Source organism: Alexandromys fortis, unplaced genomic scaffold, assembly GCF_014885135.2.
Source record: "Alexandromys fortis isolate MF-2015 unplaced genomic scaffold, M_Fortis_MF-2015_v1.1 scaffold_48, whole genome shotgun sequence".
NCBI lineage: Eukaryota > Metazoa > Chordata > Mammalia > Rodentia > Cricetidae > Alexandromys > Alexandromys fortis.
In genome coordinates, this window is record NW_026067947.1 from 1280541 (window position 1) to 1307055 (window position 26515).

The 26515-nt window shown below is 45.9% G+C and overlaps 1 protein-coding gene across 4 annotated transcripts in view; it reads right to left on the reverse strand.

The window, feature by feature from the left end:
- Positions 1–26515, reverse strand: part of Frmd4b (FERM domain containing 4B) — a 316542-nt gene that overhangs the window by 111893 nt on the left and 178134 nt on the right. For 3 of the 4 annotated variants that reach the window (XM_050149327.1, XM_050149324.1, XM_050149326.1), the window contains 2 exons: positions 7660–7725; positions 6308–6402 (listed from right to left, as the gene is read on the reverse strand). In XM_050149327.1, the coding sequence (XP_050005284.1) occupies positions 6308–6402; positions 7660–7725 (161 nt within the window). Of the gene's footprint in view, positions 1–6307; positions 6403–7659; positions 7726–13599; positions 13634–26515 lie in introns of those variants that run through there. The other variant, XM_050149328.1, reaches the window with a different exon arrangement.

The window sequence follows — 26515 nt, forward strand, 5'->3', positions numbered from 1 at the left end:
CTGTAGCCCAGGTTTGCTCTACCATCCCTTGCTTGCCCATTTTTTTAACCAGTGGAAATCCATATAGATAGCATGCATATATTTAAAGAAAAACTGAGAGAATAAATAAGAAATGAATAGTGCTTTGGGAGATTAAGACACTGAACAAAATTAAATTAATCTTTAACTGTATATGAAAGGTTAAATGCAACATGTTTTAGTTATGAAAAAGGAAATTTTCCATCAAGTCCAACATTGCAGTTTTCAATGCATGCATAAGGTCAGGCCATTCTGGAGTTATTTCTGTGGACACATGACTTACAGATGTTTAAGTATTTATTTACCTCAGAGCCTCCCCAGTTCGCAGGTATAAACAGTTCTCTCAAGACCTTGACCTCTATGGTTCCACACTCTGTGGATTGTTTACGTGATTTCCAAGGCTGCTCAACTGGCCCATCCATCTTAGAGCCTGCTTAGAACCCACTTCTGGGGGTTGGGAAAGGGGTGTTGAATTCCAGCAAAATCTGTTACGAGCTAGAAAACATTTTCTAGTCTATTTTTGTCCTTGAATAAATAATTAAAAGACAAACTCAGGAAATTCCAAGCTGCCATTCAATATAAGTAGATAGAAAAGGGACTGTAGAAATGGTCCAGCAGAGAAATACACTGGCTGCTCTTGCGGGGGATCTGGCTTTCAGTTTCCAGCACCCACATGGTGGCTCATAACCAATCATCTGTAACTCCAGCTCTGGGGATTCCAGTGCCTCCTTCTGTTCTCCATGGGCCCTCTGTACATGGCATACACACATACGTGCAGGCCAAACACACCTACACATAATATCCTTTAAGTATTAGAAACAAAGCAGATAGTAAAAATGGGTACAAATAGTAACAGTATAAATGATAACAGCTACTCTTCAGTGAGCGAATACTTTCTATCAGCTCTTAGGTCTCAGGTAGTCCGTGTGTCTAGAAGTGAGCTCAAGCTGGACCATAGAAGGATTTCTGGCAGTCAGGTCTGATGAAAGCCAGCATTACTTGGGAATGTGTGAAAAAAGCCCCTCCCACCCTCAAGGTAGTCATTCTCCTGGCTTCCAGCAGAAGGGACAAGGCTCTCCATTGATTCAACTGTGGTCGCACATCCAAGCCCATGCTGGCCTTCATGTCCCCCAGTTCCTACTCACAAACCCTTGATATGCATTTCCAAGTCCATGCTAGCTTCCTGGCCTTTCCCTCCCCACAGCTACTGCCCTTATAATCAAGGCGATTTGTCCTCTCCCCTTGATCTCCCCTACTCTCTCGCTTCTCTAATAGATAACCCTGGCCATGTCCAGTCTGCTACTACTTCTCTCTGCTCTGGCCTCTTCCAGATGCCTCTGGATATTTTCTTTCTCTTATTCATTATTAATAAAACCCATCTCCCTAACCATATCATGGAGCAGCCATTTCAGTGATTCCTCCACTGTGCCTCTCGCACATCAACCAAGTTGGAAATCTTTATCTCTTAACGTTGTGTCTTATAGTATATGTGTGAGGAAAATGGCAGGGCTCCGGTTTGAATCCAGGGCTTTCAATATTGGGTCCATGATATCAAGGGATCTCCTACCTCCTATAACAACATTGGGCTCAGTTTATGTGCATCTGTTTTCATAATTACGAGATAAGGATGCTGGGAACTGCCCCAAGATTTCCTTGGTGGAACATTGGGGAACTTCTTAGAATTCGTGATTTTGTGTAAGGAAAAAACAAAAACAAAAACCAGAAGGCTGAAGTTAAAGGACTCTTACATTATATTTTGTCATTTAATGTGACACTTATTTAAAGACACTTCAAAGTTGCTAAAGATAAAGGTTAAAATACGTGGCATGGTTAGGTTTAAGGTTAAAGATTAAAGGCTAAGGTTTAGGTTAAAGGTTAAAATATGTGGCACGTCAGGTTTAAGGTTAAAGGTTAAAGTTAAAGGTTAAGGATAAAGAAAGGTTAAAATCTGTGGCATGTCAGGTTCAAGGCTTTCTGGGTTCCATATGGCAGACCAGGCCAACTTTGAATCTTGAGATTATAGGCATGGACCACTAATACATAAAATGGATTTTAAAATTAGGATTTTTATAGTTCTAAGTCTGTTTATAGTCTTATCAACAGAATGAAAGTTCTAAAAATTGAGAAAGAAAATTACCTATGTCTAAATACTAGGGTCCATTTATGTTTTTGTTTTGCCGTTTTTAAGTATTTTCCTCAATAATGATGAGATAAAATTAATTAAAAAAATTAACCAACCAACAAACGACAACAAAACAAAGCAAAACACCAAAGACAAGCACTTATAACCATAAACCTCGTGTTCTCTTTGGTTCAGATTCTATGCTGTGGAAGCCTCATTGTCTCAGGTCCACCAGAAAGGACAGGGATCCAAAGCTATTGTTGTATTGTAAAGCCTCTTTGTTATTTCTTCCTTAGCAAAGGTCACTGGCAAAGCTTTTCAGAATGGGTGAAGGGAGGGTGCCAGAAGGGCACCTTGTGGGGAAGGAGGGCTGAGACTGCCCTCTAGGGGTGGCCGACCATAAGGGCAGACTCAGGAATTCCATCCCCCCTCTGTCAGGAATTTGCTTTACTTGGTCGGTATTGCTGCCTTTGTTACATAACTGTGGCCTGATTCCCCATCTCTCTTCTGGCTCCGTGAGCTGAGGTAAAGATGGTAGCTAGTGTCACTGACTCCGTCCCTTCCCGCTTTCCTTCCTCGGTTGAGCTCGCCACAGTCTCAAGGCTGATGTAGTACTGGAGCTGGAAAATGCAACTCAGCCAGTGCCCTGGGAGGGATCCACTTGGTGGTTTCACGGGGGTGGACAGAAAGGGAGTGATGGGGGAAAAACTTTCCAAAAATATTTACCAAACAAAGAACCAGGTTTGTGACCAAGACTTTCCAAAGAGACACCCTTAGACGTAACAAACATGTTTCCAGGCTCTTTCCTCGGAAAGGTGGAAATATCCAAGACCTTCCTTCTCCCAGAAAAGACCAACTCATACTCCTGAAAACAAACACAGATGGAGCCAGGAGACACCTTCCCCAGCTGGCTGTAGTTCAGACATGAGGTGTTGTCTGTTACCTGTAGGGGAGTTGGGGCACACAAGGTTCCTGGGAAGGCTGGAAGGTTTGGCTTCTGTGGCCCAAGAATATATTGGAAGGGAGCCTGCAAATCCCAGGGTAGACAAGGAAGATGGTGGCCCAAGTCATGCAAGGAAATCATTCATACTGTCCTGCCTCGCTTTTTGGTGTGTGTGATGTGCACGGGTGTGGTGTGCTAGTGCGTGGATATGCGGAGTCCAGAAGAGAGCGCTGGGCATCTTGTTCTATCACTCTTTGTCATACTCCCTGTGGCATGGTTTGTTATTGCACCAGGAGTTAGGCTGGCAGCCAGTAGGTTCCAGCCATGTGCCCTCCTCTTCCTTACACAGAGCCACATTACGGATGCATGTGGCCACACCCAGTTTTCCACCTGGGTCCTAGGACTTAGAATTCAGGTACTCATGATTGTGCAGCAAGCACTCTTACCAGTGAGCCCTCTCTACAGCCCCTTTCTTTCTGGCTAGAGTTTTATACACAACCTAGGCTGGCCAGAGTTTAAAGTACAGCTTCCAGGCTGGGATCGCAGGTAGGCAGCACCATGCTCAGAGCTTTCTCTTTTTTCTCTGAAGCAAGTTAGAACGTCTGGACAAAGCACTGTGTTTGGGACTTCCCCAGCAGCCTGTCGCATGGTCTGGACCCTTCTTCCCAGTACTGACACTGTAGCTCTAAAGGCTTGCTCCTCCACCATAGACCGACCTTCAGTGGCTGCAGGTGCATTGCCATCTCCGTGATCCATGGGGCTCACCCATGTGTGGTTTTATCCTTTGCTCACTCCTTAATCCCTCTTCGAGCTGGTGTCTCTCCACTGAGCAAGAGCACAGCATTGGGCTTTGTTTCAAGTGATGCTTGCCTGGGATGCTACCTCCTTTCCCCCCCTGTGGAACCTGTGGACCTGGCCCAGTTCTAGAGAACTGTGTGAGAGCACTCCAGTGCCCTGAAAAGCCTCTCTTGCATGCGTGCCTGTGTGCTGGACTCCATGTGTCTTACTTAACAGGCCTGAAATACAGAATGCAAGCACTCTATTCTGGGCCCCTTATAGGGCATTTGCCATAAAAGGACTATTGTTATATGCAGGTTATAGATATGAAACATGAGTGTCAGCGATGTCAAACACTGCCGTCTGATCACACAGCTACAGGATTCTGGGTGGTCCCCACCTCACTCTTAGCGCTAATCTTGGACCTCTTTTCTTCCCGCTTTCTGCACTCTGCCACAATGGCTTTCCCTACTTCTCTTAAAAACTAAACCAAGTCAAGCATGATGGCATATATCTACAATCCCAGAGGCAGAGGTAGCAGGATCAGGAGTTCAAGGCCAGCCTGGACTACCCGAGGTCCCGTCTCAAACAAACAAACATCATATTAAAACAAAACACTGGGTTTTAAGTCAATCTGGGTTCCATCTTTGGACAATCAGGCTTTTGTTTGCAGAGCTGGTTCCTGGTGTTCGATGCACTCTGTCTTCCAGCCACCATCCTGGCCTACTCTATCTAAAACTGCCCCTCCCCAGCTTTCCTTCAAACAAAGGCTTTCCATATGATCTCAGGGAACTTAGAGTTTCTGGTATCTTCTTATCGTCTCTTTGCTTGTTAAACCAGACTACAAGCACTACAATATGAACTCTTGTAAACAGGGAATCGTAACTGCGTTCCTCAAAGCTAAATCCCTGGTACCTACAATACCATCTGGTAGCTTGTGGACACTCAGGGAACATTTGCTAAACAAATAAATGCATTGTTCTAGTCTCCGGGCTTTTAGCTTCACCTTGATATGATCTCCTTCTAAATGATAGTGTTCATAGCAATTACAGTTCATAGCATATCATTCAGTTGTGATGTATTTATGCCCATAGGTCTTATATTCTTTTTTTCACATGCAGATTCTGCCTACATGTGTGTGACTGCTTAATCACTGATTCGTGTGAACTGTTGTGACTTTCTGGCTAGTATTGTGGAAAACAGACACATCCATTTCCTATTTTCTCCAGCAGAGGGCAGACAAACAGGTGCCTCTCCACTTGATTCAGAGGATGAGGGTGATGGCACAGCACTCCCCCTCCATCCCCCCACCCCACCCCACACCGGCTTTGGGTGAATCATCTTCAGGAAGCATTCTGAGTCTACTATAAGTTTTTTTGGGGGGTTGTACACCTCTAAACAAATATCTGGGTTTTACAGCCTGAGCTGAGGGGTTTGTTTAGATTTCGTGGAGGCCCTGGGTGAGAAATCCTTAGCCTGTATAAGGTGTTAAAAACAAACTAAATCATTCCTGAGGTTATTTTCCTCCTGGTTCCACTGAACAACTGAAAACCACTTCCATCGTGAGAGTCACGGAAAGAACGTGGTGGCTAGCCAGCATATTTTGTGTCTGGAACATATTTCCTTGTATTTAAAGAACTCCTTGGAAAATATCTTCAGAAAAGGGAAGGATTCCTCTCATAACATATCAGGCCATATATAATACAGACAAATTAGGTTGCTATAAAACAGACAGACAGGGACACACACACACTCCAACATGTCAACGTAAAGAATGGAAATAGACGGGAAACAGGCGGACAACTTCCAGGGCAGCATGAAGGAGACTTAGGTTGTGGTGAGGTAAAAGTGAATTCCATATTCAACTGTATATATTTAAGGTGAGTTACAAATTGGGCTTTAAACTTTCTAGCCATTAATGCCAAAACATTAAGTTAGCTTTATGATACATATGAAGAATAACCTAGTGTTTCCATCACCGACATGAGTGAATTGGGGGCATTACCACACATTCAAAGATTCATATTCATTAGCACACGTTTCTAAACACATTTTGAGGTTTTCTTGTTTCTTTATTTGTTTTTTTTTTTTTTTTGTTGTTGTTTTTTTTCCCCCCCTCCGCTATCCTGCTTCACAACCCTGGCGGGCCTGGAGCTCATTATGCAGGCCAGATGGCCTAGAACCTTCATCCTTCACCTGGCCTCCACTTCTCGGGGGCTGAGATGACAGGCATTTGCTGCCACACCTGGTGATATTTGCAAGACTTTTAAAGGCTCCATCTTCCTTTTCTTCTTCCTTCATGACGTTTGTAGGGGAAAATTTCCATACGGAGACACTTACAGCTAAGCAGGACACAGATACTTTCTTCCTTGTCCCGCCAACCGCGAGAATCAGCAAGCGTGTTAACTCAGGCCTGAGGCAAAGGCGTGAAAAACCAGAGTACTTACGTGTCATCTATAAACGTGATTCCGAAGTACTCCTTCTCCTTGAGGTTGAAATGCGACGCCACCAGGTCCAGCAGCTCTCTTGATAAAAGCTTGGGCTGTCAAAGCACAAATCTGATTAGCAGCGATTTGCTTGCCCCTCTCTCCCGCTGCTGTCGCCCCTCACCTGCCCTAAACCATCAAAAGAAGCTTTGCTTGCTTGTGTGGTTTTTAAAATATCATTCTTCATGCCATTGTCACCACTAAGCTCTGAGAACCCAGTTTAAGAAGGAACTGCCTGTGAGCTTTGGGGATACTACGGGCCTGGTGGGAAGAAGTACGGCTTGGAATTTGCCAGGATGTCCAACTGATGACTGATGTTGGTCCTGCAGGAACCAGGGAAGCAGGGGCTCCCTTCTGAGCCCTGAGCCTAACAGTCAGGGGTACATAGTGATGGTCTGAAGTCTGAGTGCTCCTGTTTGAGGAGATGGGGGTAGTAAGGAAAGGAAGTCAGGAAAAAAGGGAGGAGAAAGACAACAAGAGGGGAGAGAAGGGACAGGGAAGAAAAGAAGGGGTCAGGGAGGAAGGAGAGAAGCAGGCAGAAATCTGGATTAAAAGCTGGTGAAACTACTGTGTGGGTCCTAATTCTCTAATTCTTTTGAAAGACTTACTCATTTTATTTTATGTGTGGTGTTCTTTCTACATGTATGTTTGTGCATGCTTGGTGTCTGCACAGGTCAGAACTGGAGTTTTGGATGGCTGTGAGCCACCATGTAGGTGCTGGGAATTGACCCTGGATCTTCTGTAAGAGCAATAGGCACTCTGACCTACTGAGTCATCTCTCCAACTCCTCTTCTGTCTATTTTAATTGCAGTGTGTGTGCAGTAGGTGAGGGACAAGGCTCAATGAGAAAGTTGAGCTGAGTTGGTTTGGACAAGGCATCAAGGCTAGCCATAGGTATAGTCTACCCACAGGAATTCAGCCTGTTGTTTTTGTCTGTTTGTTTGTTCTTCTTGTTGTTGTTATTGTTGCTTTAAAAAAATCTTTGGGTTAGGATTGGGTAAATAGAAGGAAAATCACAAACAAGTAAAATACATAAGACTCATTCTAGCATCCTAGGTTTTGCAAAGAGCTTCTGATCATACATATAAAGCAGCTTGACTCGTCAGGATTCTTTCAGGAACAATGAGCTACGATAAGTCATGAGAAGACCAAGTTTGCTGACCCCAGAGCTTCCTCTCTCCCTCAGTCACTAAAGCTTTGAGTTCTAGGCACAGCTAGGGGAGCAGCCTCGACACAGGCCACCACGTTCCAGGAAGGGCAGAAAGGGGGCTACCCCTGAGCATCCAATACCTACGTGAGCATCCAATACCTACCTGGACCAGCAGCTCCAGTCTCCTGTCATCCAGCAGGTGAACCTGGCAGTGCCTGCCTTCTGTCATCTGTGGGGACAAAAACATGGGGAGATCTGTCAGAGCCTGGTCTGTCAGCAAACTGCTGACTCATTTAATCGTACATGTGTCACGTTCCAGGGCGCTCATTAGTGGGTCCCCAGGAAGCAGATGCACAACAGACTTGTGCTGTGACCGAACTGCAGTCTGCAAGCTGCATGAGGCCAAGGCCAGCTATGACAGGGGCCCAATACAAAACCATGCTTACTTAAGACATTACGAGACTTAAAAAAAAAAAAAAAAAAAACTAGATGGTACAGTTCTTGAATACGGACTTTGGAGCCGACAATGCTGTGCCACACTGTCAAAAGGCTGGATACGTCTGGGAGCATTCACATGGATTTAAAGTAAGGAAAAGATGCAAAGCAATGACTACTTAATGTTTGGGGGGAACACCACCAACAGTAACAAAACGAATGCCCATATAGGCAACCAAGTTCACACAGGGCACAAGATCATGTGGAGAGACGAGGAAACTCCTTTCATCATGGCTGCGCTCTGGTAAATGCAATACTTGCATAGTACAAAGAGAAAAAGACGAGACTGAAGTTCAAATGCAAAGGCCTCAACTTTTGAACTCTCTGCGGTCGCCATCTATAGTTAGCAGTGAAGGTGTACAGTTGACAGTTTGACATATCAGTTTTCAATGTGCCATTTTTTTTTATTGAAAACTGCAGTGCTGGGGATTAGCTGTTGTAATTTCTACCCTTCCCTTAATAAACTGACACTCCAAACCATCCCATCTGTAGATGTCACCACCCTGTCCCTTTGAGGACATCCTGGAGACCACCTCCATGTACACTTGTGATGTGAGCATGTGCAGATATTTCCTTTCTGAGACAGGGTCTTGCTGTATAGTCTAGGCTGGCCCTAAACTTGTAATCTCATGGCCTGAGCATGCTGGGCATTGGCGTAACAGATGGAAGCCACTGTTCCCATTTTGTCTGTGCTCTTTCCCCTCCCCTTGGGCAGTGCTGAGACTGAACTCAGAACCTCACACAGGTTAGGCAAATGCTCTACCACTGAACAAGATTCCTAGCCCCTGGCTTATCCTTCTATATTTACATTTTTATTAAATATATATCCATATTAGATATATTTAATATTGTTATGTTCCTGCTGGGTGGCATATGCCTTTAATCCCAGCACTCATGAGGCAGAGACAGGTGAATCTCTCTGAGTTTGAGGCAAGCCTGGTCTACAGAGCAAGTTCTAGGATAGCCAGGGAAAGACAGAGAAACCCTGTCTCAAAAAGACAAAAACAAACAAACAGACAAACAAACAAACAAAAAAACCCAAAACCAAAAACCCGAACCCCCATGTGATACATATATGTATGTATATTATATAGTTATGCTACATACTTATCCAAATGAAACCATCATCCACGTAAACATATGTGTGCACATGTATGTACACTCACATAAACTTTCAGTTCAAGTGTGATTAAGCTAAGTCTCCTTCTGAGAGATACCCAGGCTGTCCTCAGCATCTCCCTGATATGAGAACAGCTCAGTGCAATCTTCATGTCTATTTTTTTGGCCACAAATGTGGGATTGTTGGGTTACATTTGAAAAGCTTGGAAAACATTCTTTTCCTTTCAGGTATTGTACAAAATTCAGACTTTTTTTTTTAACCCAACATGAAAAGAAAAATTGAGTGGAGTGTGATGGTGCACACTTGCAGTGGGGAAGTGGAGGCAGGAGGATCAGGGGTTCAAGACCAGTACTGGCTACATAATGAATTCAAGTCCAGCCTGAGCTGCATGAAAGATTACTTCAAAAACTCAAAATGAATAAATGAATAAAAAATGACCTTAGTGGTACATGCTTGTGGTTCTAGCTATCCCTAGATATGGATGAGCAGATCACTGGAGTACAGGAGTTTGAGACCAGCCTGAGCAACATATTGAGACCCTATCTGAAGAACAAGATAGATACCATTACTGAATACCAGCTGTGTACATGCATTGCCCGAGGTGTCTTATATACATCACCTTTGAGTTATAATAGTACATCCATCCTGCAATTCCTTTTATTATTCACATTCAATAGATGAAGCAACAGAGGCTCAGGGTGGGTACAAGTAACCCGTCTTCAATGCAAAAATTAATTTCTGCACTCAGTTTTGATTGAACTCTGTTTTAAGCACCTGTGACTTAGCTTAGCAGGGAGTGATAGACACAAGACTCAAAGAAATCACAAAACTGGTGATTAGAGTTTAGTGGGCAAGCCTCACTTAGTTCATGGCCACTGATTACTCTCTTATCTAGGCAATTCCCAGGTCAAATACACACCTAGAGTGGCTACATGGATGGAGATGTTAGTTCTCGTCACAGAGCTGGGCAATGTTATTATCCGGTCTCATCAGAGATCCTCCAAAGGAGCTGGAGACATGCCATTGAGGAAAATGCCACAACTCACACAATAGTTCAAGTTACTAAATTACCCATAATCCAAATACATTTTTTCTCTTCTCTAAAAATGTATCCCTTGGCACACACCTTTAATCCCAGTCCTCAGCAGGCAGATCTCTGTGGAGTTCAAGGCCAACCTAGACTACTTAATGAATTCAAGGACAGCTAGTGCTATGCCCTGTGTCAAAAACAGAACAATCAAAATTTTGTTTTGAGCCTTCCTCTAATCAATCAACATTTTTTCTCAACATGTAATTTTATTTTATTATTATTTTTGGTAGTATTACGAATATTATGAGATAGAGTCTCCTGTAGCCTGCCTACATTGGCCTCCGGTTCCTATGTAGCCAAGAAAGACCTCATGCTGTTTTGTCTCCAATTCCCAAGGCCTGGATTACTCTAGACTATTAAACAATGGATGTATTTTTGAAGTGACAATCTTTGCAGTGACACACAACTTGATCCTAGTTGACAGAACCAGACATGGTCACTTGCCACAATCAGAACTTCAATTCAAGAAGTCTGGAATTGGATATGAAACCCTGACTGCTATGGAGAAAATCATGCAGGAAGAATTCAGAGGACAAGTAGCTGAAGGAGGCATGAGAAGTCAGGTGGGCTTAGGGGAAAGCTTGGGAATGACTGTTGGTCTCTAATGTCTTTCCAGACAGTATTCAGGCTTCTAGTCTGCCTAAACCCATGTCTTTGCAGTCTACAAAACTGCTGAGATCAGAAGGATCTGCTTCCTTGCTCTGTGACACTGACTTGCACTGAATTCTACTTCTTCAAGTAAGACACACAGATTGCGTGGGGGATGGGTAAGGGTGGGTGTATCTTTGGAGGATCTGCCCATTTCTGCCTCCCATCTTACCATTCCTAAAATTATAGGAGCAGGTTTCTGTGTCCAGCTCTTTCCAGAGGTTCTGGTGAATCTCAGCTCAGGTCCTCATCCTTGCTGAGCAAGTACTTTACCAGGTAAGCCTTCTTTCCAGGCCACACATCACGGGTTTCCGTAATTAACCCAAACAAATCGTGTCCAAAGGTCAGACTCCAAAATGATGGCCCACACAGTCTTGCCATCACCTCACAGAGACTAATCCGTGGAAAGGAGAGTCTCTGACACCTCCCTACATGGAATGGTAAGAGATGGCGAGGGCCAGGGCAGGAGGGCAGGAGGGCAGGGCAAGAGCCCACAGCAGTGTTTGTCTATACCCCGAGTATCCTGTTCAATATTCCCCGAATCCCTTCCCCTGCAGGAAGGTGCTTCTGAGAGGACATCAAAGGGTTGATTTGATTGACACTAGGAACAGAAAGGCCTGCCCTTGTCATTGACTTACACCAGAGCTTGAAAAGGGAGAGATGTATTTTGTTCATCAAAACAATGCTTAGGAAGAGACTTTAGCTGACAACAGAAACTAAGAGAAGTCATGAAATTCAAACTTCAAGGGAGAGCTTCTTTGACAAGAAAAAGATTTGGTAACACGGGGTTTGATTTTCTCCACGGCGGTATTGGCAGCACAGGGCCCGGTATTGTGGTTTGAGGTTCACCCCAGAGTAGGACCTGCAGGGAGTCATGCCAGATGAGTGAGCAAACCTTGACTCAGTAAAGTTTCATGGCACCAGGAAAGATATAGCAATACTGATGAAGGGCCTGCTCAGCAGAGGAACTGCTCTCAGGAATTAACCTCGATCGTCAGTTCAGACAGATCAGTAAGCGTCTATTAGTGTTGTCCGCTTCTAGAAAGTCTGTGAGGGTGCTTCCAGAGACATTAGATCACAAGGACTCCAACCCAATGAATGGAATAATCCTTTGATGAATTGATGGTTGTGTTAGGAGGTGCTAAGAGGTGAGAGGCAGCCTGTTTGGAGAAGGGAGATTGCTAGTGGAGTGTTGCTAGTTGGAGGCTATGCCTTGTCGTGTCCCCTTCCTGCATGTGCTCATTGCTCTGCCCCCCAGCTGCAGTGAGGCGAAGAAGCTTCTCTCTAGCACAGCCTCCCATTCCCATAATGCTCTGTCCAAAGGTCAGACCAGTGGAGCCACAGTGGGCTGGATTCTCCCTAGAGCAATCAGAACTCCAGAAAACATGTCCTCACATATGTGTCCACAGATCAACACATCCTCACAGACATGTCCACAGATCAACACATCCTCATCAGGGTCTCCACAGACTACCTGGTAAAGACAATTGCTCAACTGAGACTTTTCTCACAGATTCCTCTAGGCTGTGGCAAGGTGACAGTTAATGCCAGGACATACCCTATTTCTCTGAAAACTGGTAAACAGGTAACCTTTTCTCAGTCTTATACATAATTATTTTAGGGAAGATCAACGGCAGGGCAAACTAGCAAGCCAGTTAAAAAGCACGTGACAGGAAAAACTGTGCAGAGCCGATAGGAATAGAGGAAGAGAAAGGACCACGGGTTCCTGCCGGCCTCCAGCACTGCTCATGGGGTCCTTCTGTGACCCAGGTGCTGCCACACAGTTAACCCCGAGACGTCCCTGAGGCAGCACTCTCCTCGCTCCAACATCATGAGGGAAACCAAAGGCAAAGCCCTATGACTCACAAGATAAACAACAGAACTGGAGCTCAGCCAAAGACCCCGACGACTCTGAGCCGCACAGCGCTGCATGTGGCCCTGCATCTAGCACACGCTGACAAACCTGGGAAAGCCTTCCTGTGAGGACCATCATAAAGGATCATGAGAACAGGTAGAAATGGAAAGACAGGACCACGAAGCAGTCATGGAAACTCATTCACTTTTAGATAAAAATACGTCCATGGGAAAGCACTCCGACTAGGGAATTTATAAATAGAATAGGGAGAACGTCTATTAATGGCCACTTGCTTGAGACAGGAGGAAAGTGAGGTCAGATTCACCCAAAGCCACACGAGTTATTAATGCTAGACCTGGGAATGAGAGCTGAACTCTGCCTCCTGAGTCAGAGCATAACTGATGTATGCAAGTTACTCAGCTTCTTTAAAAACAAAAGCCATCTAATTCAAATGAACATTAGGTCAATAGGTCAGTTATAAATACACACATATATACGGTATATATACACATACCATAACAACAAAAAGAAAACCCCAAAGCAGGCATGTCTCACTTATTTTAAAGTAGGACTCTCAAAAATGCTTAATTTTTTAGTTTCAACCAGGGCTCTGTTTAAGAGACAAGTATGTGGGATCCTTAATTATATATCTAAACCCAGAATCACCTTTGAGCTCCACAGAGTGGGAATAGTTTCAGAATTTGCCTCTAGCTGTCAACGACAGCTAAGAGCAGCGACTACTCGAATAAATTGCACAGTATATATATTCAAACGTGATCTCTTTGGAGACCTTTGTGTAGCAGCCACCCAGACGATTCGCCTGCTCCCACCTCTTCCCCACCCGATTCCAGGTATCCAGAAGTTAGAACAGTGCATGCTGGGTTAGAACTCCCACCTCGGACTGCGTTTGCCTCCTAGCTGATAAGAGCGGGTCCTCAGCCTGCAAGTGCTGGTAGCTGGTGGAAATGCTTTGACTAGTGGCTCAGCTGTCATGTGGGGAAGAGCTACAGGGAAGTGAGAATCTGCTACGGGCTTGACCTCTGCTTCCAGCGCCCAGATGTGGCAGCACTTGGTGGGGTCCTGGTCTATGAGGGAGCACTCACCACCTGGCCTGAGCCCCAGCCTTTCTACCTGACTAAGGAGATGTGAGAGGTGAGGAGCCATGGGGTGACAATGCCACACAGGCCAGAAGAGACCCACTTAGGAGGTCTGGGTTCAGACTAACAAGTAACAGGAAATAACAACTATGAAACAAGCCAACTCCTAGCTGCCTTTGGTTTTGCTTTAGCTGATGTTTGGAACACAGAAACACGAACACTTGATAAGGAAGTAGGAAGCTTCTTGTTTCCCCCTTTTTTCTTCTGGTTCCCTACTGACTCCCTGAGACTCAGCAGAAGAGACCTGGCCTCCTGAAAATGACTTCGCAGGACTTTGGGTGGTGTGACCCAGCTGAAGTCTGACGGGTTATCTGGATGAGTGCCCGGTCAGCTCTCGGGCCAGGTCCTTAGCTCCCACGCAACTGGGAAATCAATGGTCTTGTCACTGCGAGGACATGGTCGTAGGAGTGACACCTTCTAAATGAAGATTAGACCTCTCTGCTTTTCTATTTAGAGATGGCCAATCTCTTCCCACACAAAATACCTAGAAACTAACTCCTCACTTGTGCTGACAAGAAAATAGCTAATATTGTCAACAGGCTTTGAAAACACCTAGGACCCAGACCCCTAGGCATGCTTGTGAAGGAACCCAGATGGGTTACCGAGGCTTAGAAGGCACATCTTAAATGTTGGTGGCAATATCCCATGGGCTGAGGTCCTGGACTGAATAAAAAGAAAGTGACCTTAGAGTCTGGGATGATGTCTGAGGCCTATGTTAGCACAGGGGGTCATTGGAGACATTGAGTCAGCCCTGTCGTTCACTGGCTCTGGGAGAGCTGACCCTGCCCTTCAGGGGAGAGCTGGACCCCTGCACTCAGAAAAGATGGTCCCACCCCTCACCACAGGCAAGCACCTGAGCTGATCCTGCAGTGGGGATGCAGGTGAGCTGACCCCGAGGGTTTGAGAACAGCCGAGCTGACTCTGCCGCTTTCTTCTGGCATCTAGAGGCATGGGTGAAAGAAAGATACCCTCCCACCCACCTACCCACTCACCCTACCCTTGGGTCACAAGAGAGAACTAGTCCTGCCCCTCACCAGCAGCAGGACACAAGAGAGCAGGCCCTGTACCCTGGCAGGGCAGCACAGTAAAACTACCCCTTTTGTCAAGGGTATAGGCGAGCCAGTCCTGAGGGCAAGGACTGACCCCACCTCCTCATATGCCCCTTATAGCAATCAGGAGAGAAGGTCTTGAGCCTTCCTCAAGCAAAACAGCAGAATTGGCCCTGGTGGTGTGAGTGTGGATGAGGGGATCTGAGGGTCTGAGAGCAGGAGAACTGGCCCAGCTCCTTGCTGCAGGCTGTACCAGGTAAGCTAGCGGAGGCAGTGCTGTAGAATCAGCTCTCCCAGAGAGTGATGATGAAGGAAAGCCGGCAGACTGACCAACCCAGTTACCACCCAGACTCAGACCCAGAGCTATGAGTTGACCCACCCCAACGTCCACCTCACCCATGAACTGTTGGAGCAGGACTATGAAGAGGAGGAACCTACAGATCCAAAACAGCGGGGTATCCACGACACAGGACAACAACAGGATATCCCAGAGGAGCCTGGGGGAGAGTCCGTCATCAGTGGAGTAGCAGACGACAGAGGCCTCAAGCCAAATAAATACGACTCACGGCAACGAACACTTGCAAGTATAGATGAATGACGAAAAGGTAAACTGTGTGACTCAATGGGCCTCACTACAGCTTCCACGACAAGGTTCATCTCCCCCACCTTTTGTTTTAGTTTTGATTTATTGTTTTATTTGATTTTGGGTTTTTCATTTAAATTTGGTTTGATTGGGGGGGGTTACAAGGCTAGAGGATGAATGCAAGGGGGTAGGGGAATAAGAGGGATCAGGATACATGATGTAAAATCCATAAAGAATCAATAAAAAGTTTTTTTAAAAAAAGAGTGAGCTGAGTACCAACCTTTCCTCCTCTCCTTCCTTCTTTGTCTTTCTCTCTCTCCTTCTCCCCCTCTCTCCTCCCCTCCTTTTTTTCTCCCCATCTTCCTTCTCTCTCTCTTTCCTTTCTCTTTTCTCCCCTCCTATCTCTCTCTCGTTTCTGACTATCGAGGCAACATGACCAGCAGCCTCATTCTCTCGCCGCCTTGTCTTGCTGCTATGATGGGCAGAACTGTGAGCCAGATAAGCCCTTCCTTCCTTGAGCCATGCTTGTCAGGTGTTTTGTCATGGTGCTAAGGAGAGCAACGAACACAGGGCTCATCCCTTCTACTTTTATTTCTGTCTCACGCTTGCCTCTGACTCAGCACAGCTGCATTGGCCTCCTTTACTTCAAATCAAACCCTTGGTCCTATGTTAAGGCTTCAAATACGCTGTTCCATCTGCCTAGAGTGCCCTGCCCCCAATTCAATCCATCCTCTGGTTCCTTCACCTCCTTCAGATCTGAGATCAGAGGTCCGCCACCTTCTCAGAAATGCCTTCCTTGTCTCGTTGAAGGTGGAGCCTCCTCCACTCCATCCTGGTGTTGTGTCCCTAAGACCTACAGTTTCTCATTCAGCTAGTTGTCTATCTGTCTGTCCGTCTGTCCATCTGTCTGTCTGTCTGTCTGTCTGCCTGTCTTCTCCCACTAGATCTTAAGTTTCACAGGATGGGAGACCTTAACCATGTTGTGAACTATTCCCCTAGGGCTTCAACCAAAACAGGGTCTCCAAAATCTTCCTAGTGAAGGCTGGAAGCAACACGCTTCTGAGTAATGCATGCAAGCCTGAAGGAAACCCCAGACCACATATAAATCTGGGTGCAGCAGAATGCACACCTGTAATCCTAGTGTTCCTATGGGGAGGTGGAAGGTGGACACAGAAGAATCCCTGATAACTCACTGGCCAACTAGCATTAGCGTAAGAAGCAGTGAACTTTATGTATACAGTGTTCTGCCTGCAGGCCAGAAGAGGGCACCAGATCTCATTACAGATGGTTGTGAGCCACCCTGTGATTGCTGAGAATTGAACTCAGGATCTCTGAAATAACAGCCAGTGCTCCTGATCTGAGCCCTCTATCCAGTCGCATCAACGAGACCAATGACTCACTGCAGAGAACATTCTGTGAGAGGAGTGACTGCTCAGAAGGACACACCACAGCTCCTGATGCCACTTGGGTGAATGAAGAGGTTGGCAAGATGGAGGAGGTTTTGGTTTGTTTCTTTGGTTTTGTTTTTAATTAATTTATGGGTGGGGGGCACAATTCAGTATTGTGGGGCAGATATGGAGGGAGGTGAGTGGGACTGGGGTGCATGACATGAAGTTTCCAAAGAACTAATAAAGAATTAATTAGGCTTTAACAAAAAAGCGAACAAAAGGAGATCCTGCTTCTGAACAAGAGCGAGGTAAGGTTGTCCTTTGACCTCCATTCGAGTACCATGGCACCTGCACAAATCTTCCTAGTGAGTTGATGGAATCTGGATGCTGAAACACATTCATTAACACGTACATCCCTGGTTCTCAACCTTCCTAATGCTGTGACCCTTCAATACAGTTCCTCATGCTGTGGTGACCCCCCAACCACAAAATTATTTTTGTTGTTACTTCATAACTGTAATTTTGTTACTGTTGTGAATTGTAATGGAAGTACCTGTGGCTTTTGATGGTCTTAAGTGACCTCTGTGAAAGTTGTTCAACCCACAGGTTAAAAACTGCTGATTTCCATGGATAGAGCATGATCTAAAGAGAGACTGTCCCGAGCAACTCCCAAACCATGGCCCAGAAAACCTGACACACCAGGAAACAAACTTTCCACCCCGAGAGCAAGGTGAGCTATTAAACTCCTCCTCGGATGAGTCTCTGGGGCGAGAGAGAGGGCGATCTAGGCCAGTCTTACTCTGAGACCTATTGAGTGGAGGGAGTTTTAGGTTTCACCCGGATGATGTCAACCCCAGCAGAACAGGGCTCCTTTATGCCATCTCTGGGTGGTGACTGAGCGTGAGCTATTGACACTCCCGTCCCAAGAACAGCCTGCGCTGACACAGATGTCTCCAGAAAAGTCAGCTGTGATTTCCCCTTCAGTTCTCTCAAGACAGTGACAGTGCCTGCCTTTCCACCATGCAACCGTACTTTCTGTTAAACACAAACGTAGTGGCATACGACGCGTGTGCTCTCTTGATCTCTTGATGTGCGCTGCTAACGAGCCCAGGAAGTAGGAAGCATGACTACTCTGATTACACAGAGGCCAAAGTAGAGTCCCAGAGGGCTGGTCACACTATTGCAATGTGGGGCGGAGTCTCAGGCCCCTGGAAGGCCCCTTGGGAGAGGTAAGGGTAAAGGAGACAGAGGATGAGGAGGAACGGCAGGTAGCAAAAAAGTAAAAGAGGAAAAATAGGTGAGGGAGGAATACGGGAAAAAATTGAGAATTTCGTTTGCTAAAGATGAAATTGAGTGCTGGGCATGTCTGTGACCCCAACAACTCAGAAGTCTGAGGCAGAAGAATTGAGAGTTCAAGAATAGCCTTGGCTAAATCAGACATCTTGTCAGGAAAAAAAAAAAAAGGAAGGGAGGAAATTCAGCCACTGAATTGCTGTCTTTAGAAAATGTGGCATAAGCCAGGCCGAGAACCTCCTGAAATCACTGCCTATGTTTACTACTGAGTTGTATTGTGCAGTGGAGATGGGATTCATCTACACTGAGACAGCGGCTCTGCCATGCTTCTGTGATGCCCTGGGATGATATCTATCAGTTGGGTAGCATCCTGGGCTGGAGTCCACATTAACCTGACTTGTGACTGACCCCTGCATACATAATGCCAAGCACTCGGGCTCTCCAGCGTGGGCTCCCACTCCTGCTCCAGCAGCAGCGTTCTGAGAAAAAGTGCCACTGTTAGTACAAACGGGGCTCAATTGATGAGCCCACCCGGGCACCACCCACGGAGCTCGCCCTAGAGTTCTCAGCCTCAACACTGTGGCCCTTTGCAACTGCAGAAAGTTTTGGTGTTCCTCTGGGGTGGGCCACGGAGCACTGTCTACCCCAGCGAATAATCTCCCACTGCTGTGACCCTAAATCCACCTCCAAACATCGATAAAGGTCTGCTCCGGACAGAATGTTCTCTTTGGAGAAAAACTGCTTTAGACATAATAGAGAGGCTACGGGCAATTAAACCAGTAAGAAAATTTCAGATCATGGAAAGTGCTTAAGGTTCAGCAGGTCAAAGGGCTTATCCTTATCCTTATCCAAGTCTCATGCCTGAGTTTGATCCCTTGGACTCACAAGGCGGATGGAGAGGACAGATCTAAGGTGTCCTCTTCCCTCCACAGATGTGCCCTGGTACACATAGGTAACTACCTACTTACCTGCCTAAATGAAAAAACTAAAAATAAAAACCATAGAGAAAAAGGAGAGGGTGGGGACTGGAAATAGAGCTCAGAGGTCTGCTAGAACTCACTTTCTCTTTACCCAGGAGACGTGGGAAATGAGGCTGTGGATGGAGAAAATGTTCCCTTGTTCATTGTTGTTGACAAGTGGCCACCAGCAGGGACAGAAAGGCTAACCTCTTTTCTGGGTATTAGCATTTAATTGCGAGCTCCTATCTGCCTGGTGTGTGTGTTTGTGTGTGTGTGTCTGGTGGGAAAGTCCGCAAGGCAGGCTGCGAGTTTAAACTCTGGATTCTGTGAACTGCTGTTCTTGTGTGTTTTGTTTTGTTTTTCCCAGCACCAGTACCTTGGGGCAAGATAGTTCCTGGGGAAAGCATTTTCACGAGTGCTAATCCTTAGTCTCAGATTCTGTCCCTGTGTAATAGGAAAGAGAAAATAAAACAACTTCATAGGTTCAGGATACAGCTCAGTGCATAAGAGACCAATGCTCTGCAATTCCCACATCCCAGCAGGGAACTAAGGGGTGGAGATCACAGACCAGTCTAGAACCTTTTGGCCTAGCTGGTCCGAGTACCTGGCTAACCAGCTAACAGACAGAAATAGCAAAAAAGACCCAGCCTCAGCAGCTCTCTCTCTCTCACACACCCCCCCCCCACACCCACGAATAAATTTCACCTAGCTTTAAAAACATTTTTCTTTTCTTTTGTTTTATTTATTTATTTGTTTTTTAAATTGCTGTTGTTTGAGGCAGAGCCCCATTCTGAAGCTTAGGTTGGCCTGGAGTTCATTACGCAGGTCAGCCGTCGGCATTCTGAGTGGTAGGATTTCAGGTGTGCACCACCATGCCTGGTTTCCTATAATTCTCTGCTGTTCTTTAATGTTGTCCATTGGAGACAGGGCAATGCTCATGTTAAGCATGTGCTCCACCCATAGACTTCCAGCCTTTCCTGTTTTTCTCTTGTATTCAAGCCAGTTGATGCTGAAGTCTATCTCAAAGCAACGGAGAATAACCACGAAAAATGGAGAACACAGGTCTTTACCCTAGTGCAGCGAGTCTTGTGGACAGTAGATATGGTTTGTTAACTATTCTACTAACTGTAAATGCTTAGGTTACTTACATGGCTTATTCCACCTCCCCTCCCCATACGCCCCCCCCCCAAAGGTTTCTTCTGGACTATTAAGATGTCAAACAGTCACATTCAAATTGAAAAATCAACCCATTAATCAAACAATGGGCAGGGCAGCAATCCAATATCTGGGATTAATTCCTTTCTTATCTCCTTCTCATAATCAATAAACTAACTCAAAACCGCCATTTAGGGATGAGGGCATAGCTCAGCGGTAAAGTGTTGGCTTAGTAAGTGTGAGGCACTGAGCTTCATCACCAGTACTGCAAACACACTACAACCTTCCCTGTGCCTGAAGCCAGGGAATGCTGTTGTCAATCTCTTGGTTTTTATATGATTGCAACCACACCGTTCCTGGGACTGAGTTCCTTAATTCTTGCCACCATCATCACCACCACCACCAACAAAAGGAATTGATGCATGCACACAGATTATTTGTATCAGGTAAGCTCACTTGCCTATTTATTTGTATATGTATCGAATGTTTTCTATTTATTCTTTGAAGATGTCATACAATATATTTTGAGCATATTTTTCACCTCTCCCTTACTCCTCCCAGGTTCCCCTCATAAAGTATTTTTAAACTCAAATATGGCACTGAGTTTCACAGGTGCATTTTCAGACAAGTATATGATGTGTTCTGAGCACATCCCCCGCTCCCCATATCCCCTCTCCTACCCACCCCCTCACCCTCATTAATTCACATGGGTCACTACATGGTTTCACTTCCATTTTCAGACGCTATAAACATACATGATTTTATGCTATCCTTGTTTGCATGTGTGTATGCACACTCACACATTCGTTGGCACATGTACACTACATGCATAGGGAGGTCATGGGATAAGCTTGAGCGTTGTTCCTCAGGGGCTGTACACCTTGGTTCTTTGAGAGCCTCTCTCACTGCCTGAGAGTTTCCAGACTAGCTTAAATTGCCTGGCTAGCAAGTCCCAAGGCTCCACCCACCTCTGTCTCCCCAGCACTGGTATTATAAATAGGGTTGCTATACATGTCTTGGTTTTGTCTTTCTTTCTTTCTTTCTTTCTTTCTTTCTTTCTTTCTTTCTTTCTTTCTTTCTTTCTTTCTTTCTTTCTTTCTTTCTTTCTTTTTTAATAGCATCTCTCTGTGTAGTCTTGGCTGTTCTGGAATCCTGGAACTCACTCTGTAGACCAGGCTGGCTTTGAATTCATAGAGATCCACCTGCCTCTGCCTCCCGAGTGCAGGAATGAAAGGTCTGTGCCACCATGCTCAGCCTGTTACATGGCTTTTTAGAAAGTGTTGTGGAGATTAAACTCAGGTTCAAGCCCCCTCCCCAGCCCTTCCTCCATCACGCCCTTACACACATTTGTTTACTGCAGGCTCAAGAGCCAGCGCCCTGTGAAATCAGTTTCTCTTTTACTATGAGAAAGCTGGCCCCCCCCCACAGGCTTGAGAACAACCCCCTGAGGTCACAGCCGGTAATGAGGGACTGAGAAAACTTGTCAAGGGACTCATCAGATGGCAAGAAAGGAAAGCCACTGGGGCTGTAATGTCACAGATGCAGGTGCAGTGGGCACCACATTGTTATGGTGTGAATGAAGGTGCTCCTGCAGCTGGTACGGGACAGATGGCCCAGAGGAGACTGTCTAGAGGTCATGGCCACAAAGCCACTCAGGTTATTTCTGCAGTTCCTCTTCTTAGAAAACCAGTGGTTAGGATGTATTTTTAGAAGTTGTGGTATAGTATCAATGAGGGGGAAAAAAGAAAGAAGGGAAGGAAAGAAGGAAGGAAGAACAAAAAAAGAAAAAAAAAAGAAAGAAGAAACAATGAGGAGGCACAAATACTCAAACAGGAAGTCATGAAAGTGTAATGGAGACCAGCCCTGGCAGGTCTGCTGCACAGGCAGCTTCCAGTGAAGTCCCTGGTGGAACCGGAGAAAGTGGAAATTTCGGCTTTGGGGTTACACAAGCAGCAGACACCCTGTGGTCTGGAAATTTTTAGTTCTGCCAACTGTTTTCTCTCTTCCTGAGAAAAACAGCCAATAGGAAGGGGCAGAGGTAGAGCGCCTTTCAAAAATTTAAAAAGTAACAACGTGTGCCGCTCAGGGAAAGGGTTTGTCCAAGGAACGGCTGTACCTGGGATGAAAAGACGCTCTGCTTGTTCACTGAATAACGTGTAATGCAAGCCCGACTCTCAGCCTCGGAGGGCAAACAGATCACATACATCAGACTTAAACACAAACAAACCTTGGGGAATCCAAGCCCCCTCCGCCTTCATGTTGAGTACACATCTCACAGTTACCGTTTCCATGCCTCACCTACTCCATTCAAGCCTCTGACTGGGGTTTATCAATCTCTCTCTGTTCTTTGCAATCCATGTGTAAGCACAGGCTGAAGGAAGAAATCCTCAGGGAACTCACAATTAGTAAAAACTCTGTATGAGAGGCAGAGTCCCGGCCTGTCTCCAATTAGTTGGTATAAATGTCATATTTGGGCAAAGGATTTAGAAAAGTTTACCAAATGGGAAAAGGAGAAAAAGTTAAGTTCATTTGGGGCTTTTATAAAAAAAATTTTTTTTCTCCTCACCATTTATTTATTTATTTGTTTGTTTGCTTATTTATTTATTGCATGCTTGTATGGGGGATGGAATCCAGGGACTTTTGCTCACTGGGCAAGTGTCCTGCCAGTGAGCTAATGCCCCAGTCTAGAAAAACTTGAATTTCAGGATCCAGGACTTAGTATATCATCACAGAAGAAACATCTTTCTCAGGCTGGAAGCTTCCAATCCTCAGGCATGAAAAGGTTTTGTAGGCGGTTTTGAAGTGTGATCGCGGCATCCTTTGACATTGCCATAGAACTAAACTTCAGTGAAATGACACAAAACAAAAACTGGAAGGCCAGACGGGCAGTGGTGGCACACTCCTTTAATCCCAGTATTTGGGAGGCAGAGGCAGGTGAATCTCTGTGAGTGAGTTCAAGGTCAGCCTGGTCTATGGAGGGAGTTCCAGGACAGCTAGAACTGATAGACAGAGAAACTGTGTCTCAAAAAACCAAACCGGACAGCTACAGTTAGGAGAAGACCACACCATGGGAAGAAGAAAGGCCTTGCCCATCTTTTTTTTTTCAGTAATCAGTAGGCAAATGATGAGGAGAGCCAATGCGTTGCAAGAGACCTTTTGACTGAATCAGTCACAGCAGCTCCTGAGAACACAGGGTCCATTTTCCAGCCGGTTGTTATGCGCAAATCATGTTTTAAAATGAAAGTACACACCTAATGTACTTTCAGTGCATCCTTCGGAGCAGCGCCATTCCCAGCTCAAGGCCAAAGCTTCTGGAACACCCCACGACCCTGTCCCCTCCATTTCACAGCCACCGCTCGGAGAGGAGCGACAGACTCTAATGACAGACGATGGCTCAACTCTTCTCAGCGCAGTGAGAAGATCTCTATTACAAAGACTGGCAAATGCCACAAGTCCGTGCCCCCGACCCCGAGGACAAGTGGTGAGATCTCAGTCAGCACAGCGCTGGGTAAGAGCATGGAGGACACCCGAGAACACATTCGCCTCCATCTTTAGGATCCTCGGGCCACCGCGAGACCATGTGGTAGAGATTCAATACCAGAAACCTCAGATGTACACAGCTATATCCAAGCCACGGCTTCCTAAAATTAACTTTTGAAGGATTGAAAGAGAATTTTCAAACGGCTATCATAATATCTGCCAAAAGGGCGCCTGCACGCTGGGCCCAGAGCTTGGTAAGCAGAGGCCATCGTAACAGCAGACTGATGTCTTATGGCGCCTGTGGGCGGACTCAGTGCTAAGTGTCCCCACTCCTGTGTCAAATGCTATGTCATTCCCTTTCCAGTCCTTCCGTTCCTGGAATACAAATGCCGTGGAGAAAAGGTCCCTCGCATTTATTGGCGTATTTTGAGACCTCAAAATGGTACTCAGCTCATTGTAGGCACCAGAAAACATGTGCAGGATGGGTGAATGAATGAATGAATGAGCTTCATTTCTGCCTTGGGTTTACTTCTAAGATTTTACCCCTTTCTACAGTTCAAGTCATCAATGCTTCCTTTGCCTGCTGCTTTGAATTTTCTTTTTACGGGTCTGGGGTTGTAATTTGGTTGGTAGAGTTGTTGCCTAACATACACAAAATCTGGGTTCGAGTTCCAGGAATGCATAAACTGGCGTGGCCCCCACATGCCCGTTTTCCCAGCACTGGGAAGGCCAGAAATTTAAGGCCATCCTCAGCTACCCAGAGAGTTTGAAGCCAGCCTTGGCTATTACACAAGACCTTGACTCAAAAACAAAAGAAAAGAAAACAAAACAACCAAAAGCACTCTTGAATGTATGCATGTGATTCCTCAGCTGTAGAATGGTCAGGTTCCAAACAACTATGCTGCATGCCACTGCCCCTTGGGATCTTTGCCCTTGTAACCAAGGCGGCTGCCGCCTGACCGCCTACTGCAAGACCCGCCCGGGTTTCCCATTCACCAGCACAACAGAGCACGTGCCCAGCTCACGAGCCCGGCCTTTCTGTTGAGTTAGGCGGTTTCTCCCCACTTCTCTTCCTGCTCCGTGCCATTTTCACTTCCCTCCCTCAGAAGGGCTGTGGCTCGGGAGAGGAAATCTCACCCAACACATAGGGCTGTATCCAAGGAACCAAACACATCCCCCCTGTGGCCCATGTGAGCCCTGTTCTGACACTTGTGCCCCTGGTGTGGCTTTCTGAAGTGGGGTCAGGGGAGGATGGGGCACAAAGATGGGGGCACTGGGACAGGGGAGGAGGTGGCTTCCACACTTCTGGGAGGCAGGCAACATATTATGGGAGCTCTCTGGAGTCGGTCAGTTCTGTAATTCAGGGTTCTGGTCACACTCTGCACAGGTGAAAACGGAAGCTGGAGTTTGCTTTAGCTGTTTAGGACAGGACAAGGGGAGAAGCTCCTTAGGAGACATTGTGTCTGGGATGTCTGATTCTGGCCGTGGCAACCTGGCTGGTGATGTTAGGCAAGCTATACCCCACTCTCTGAGGAACTGCTGTAAAATGGGTAGGAGTTTATTTAATTCATACTAAGCATTTCCTAAGCAGCAGCTAAAGTAGATGGTGCGCTATATACCTGTAATCCCAGCAGCGCGGCTGTAAGTTCGAAGCCAGCCTGTTTCTATACAGTGACTTCCAGGGTAGCTAGAGCTACACACTGAGACTTTGTTTCGAAGCCTCAACAAAGCATGAAGGTCAAGAGCACCCAGCTTGGGGTTAAGGCCCTGCTTTATTCAATACTACCTGTGTGATCTTAATACGACTTTCCTCCCTCCCCTTAACACAGCATTTTCCACCAGCTATGAGCTCTTAGAATAGATGCTTCCAAAGGCCATGGGGAGAGTCTGGCAAGTCTACTGGGTTCATGAGTTCCAGGAAAGAAAGAGGGAAGTTTCTCCTTGACATAAGCTTGCAAAGCTACATCTCCTCTCTCCCTTCCTTCCACCTCCCGCTTCGCCTTCTCGAGATAGGGTCTCAGTGTGTACCTCTGGCTGGTCTGGAATTTACTAAATAGACGGGGAAGACCGCTAATTCAGAGATCTGCCTGCCTCTGCCTCCCAAGTGCTGCGATTAAAGGCATGGGATGCTGTGCCTGGCTCCTTGTTTTCTTTTTAAGACAGGGTCTTAGGTAGCCCAGGCTGGCCTTATAGTCTCCATGGCCTTTAATTTCTCCTGGCTCCTCTGCTCATGTGCTGTATTACAGGCATGTGCCACCATACCTAGTTCGTTTGTTCTTTGTTTTGTTTTTGTTTGCCTTAGAGAGACAGGATCCCAAGATGTAATCTGGGTCAAAATACTTTCATTACTATTGCCTCTTTCGAACTTTCTGAGTCATACTTCTGCTTCATAGGTAAGGTCACTGTGACAGGACTTCTCTTTACGGTTCCACAGCTAGGCAGTGTCTGGACTCCTGGATCCATGACTTTACTTTTCTCCAAAAAGTGAAGCTAAAGCACACTAGAATATATAAGCCAGCTCTGGTGTGGAATGCTTCCTTCCATCTCCTTACAGTGGGAAGGCTCCCACACATGGAAACTAGATTTTCATTACTATAAAACCTTGGACAGGTCGAACTCTCTCCTTGCGTGGGTTGTGAGTCTCAGCCCCAGTGCACTGGTTCCCGTCTTGTCTCATCATTAAAGCTTCATGTGATTGCAGCAAAAAAAAAAAAAAAAAAAAAAACCTTGGACAAAAAAAAAAATAT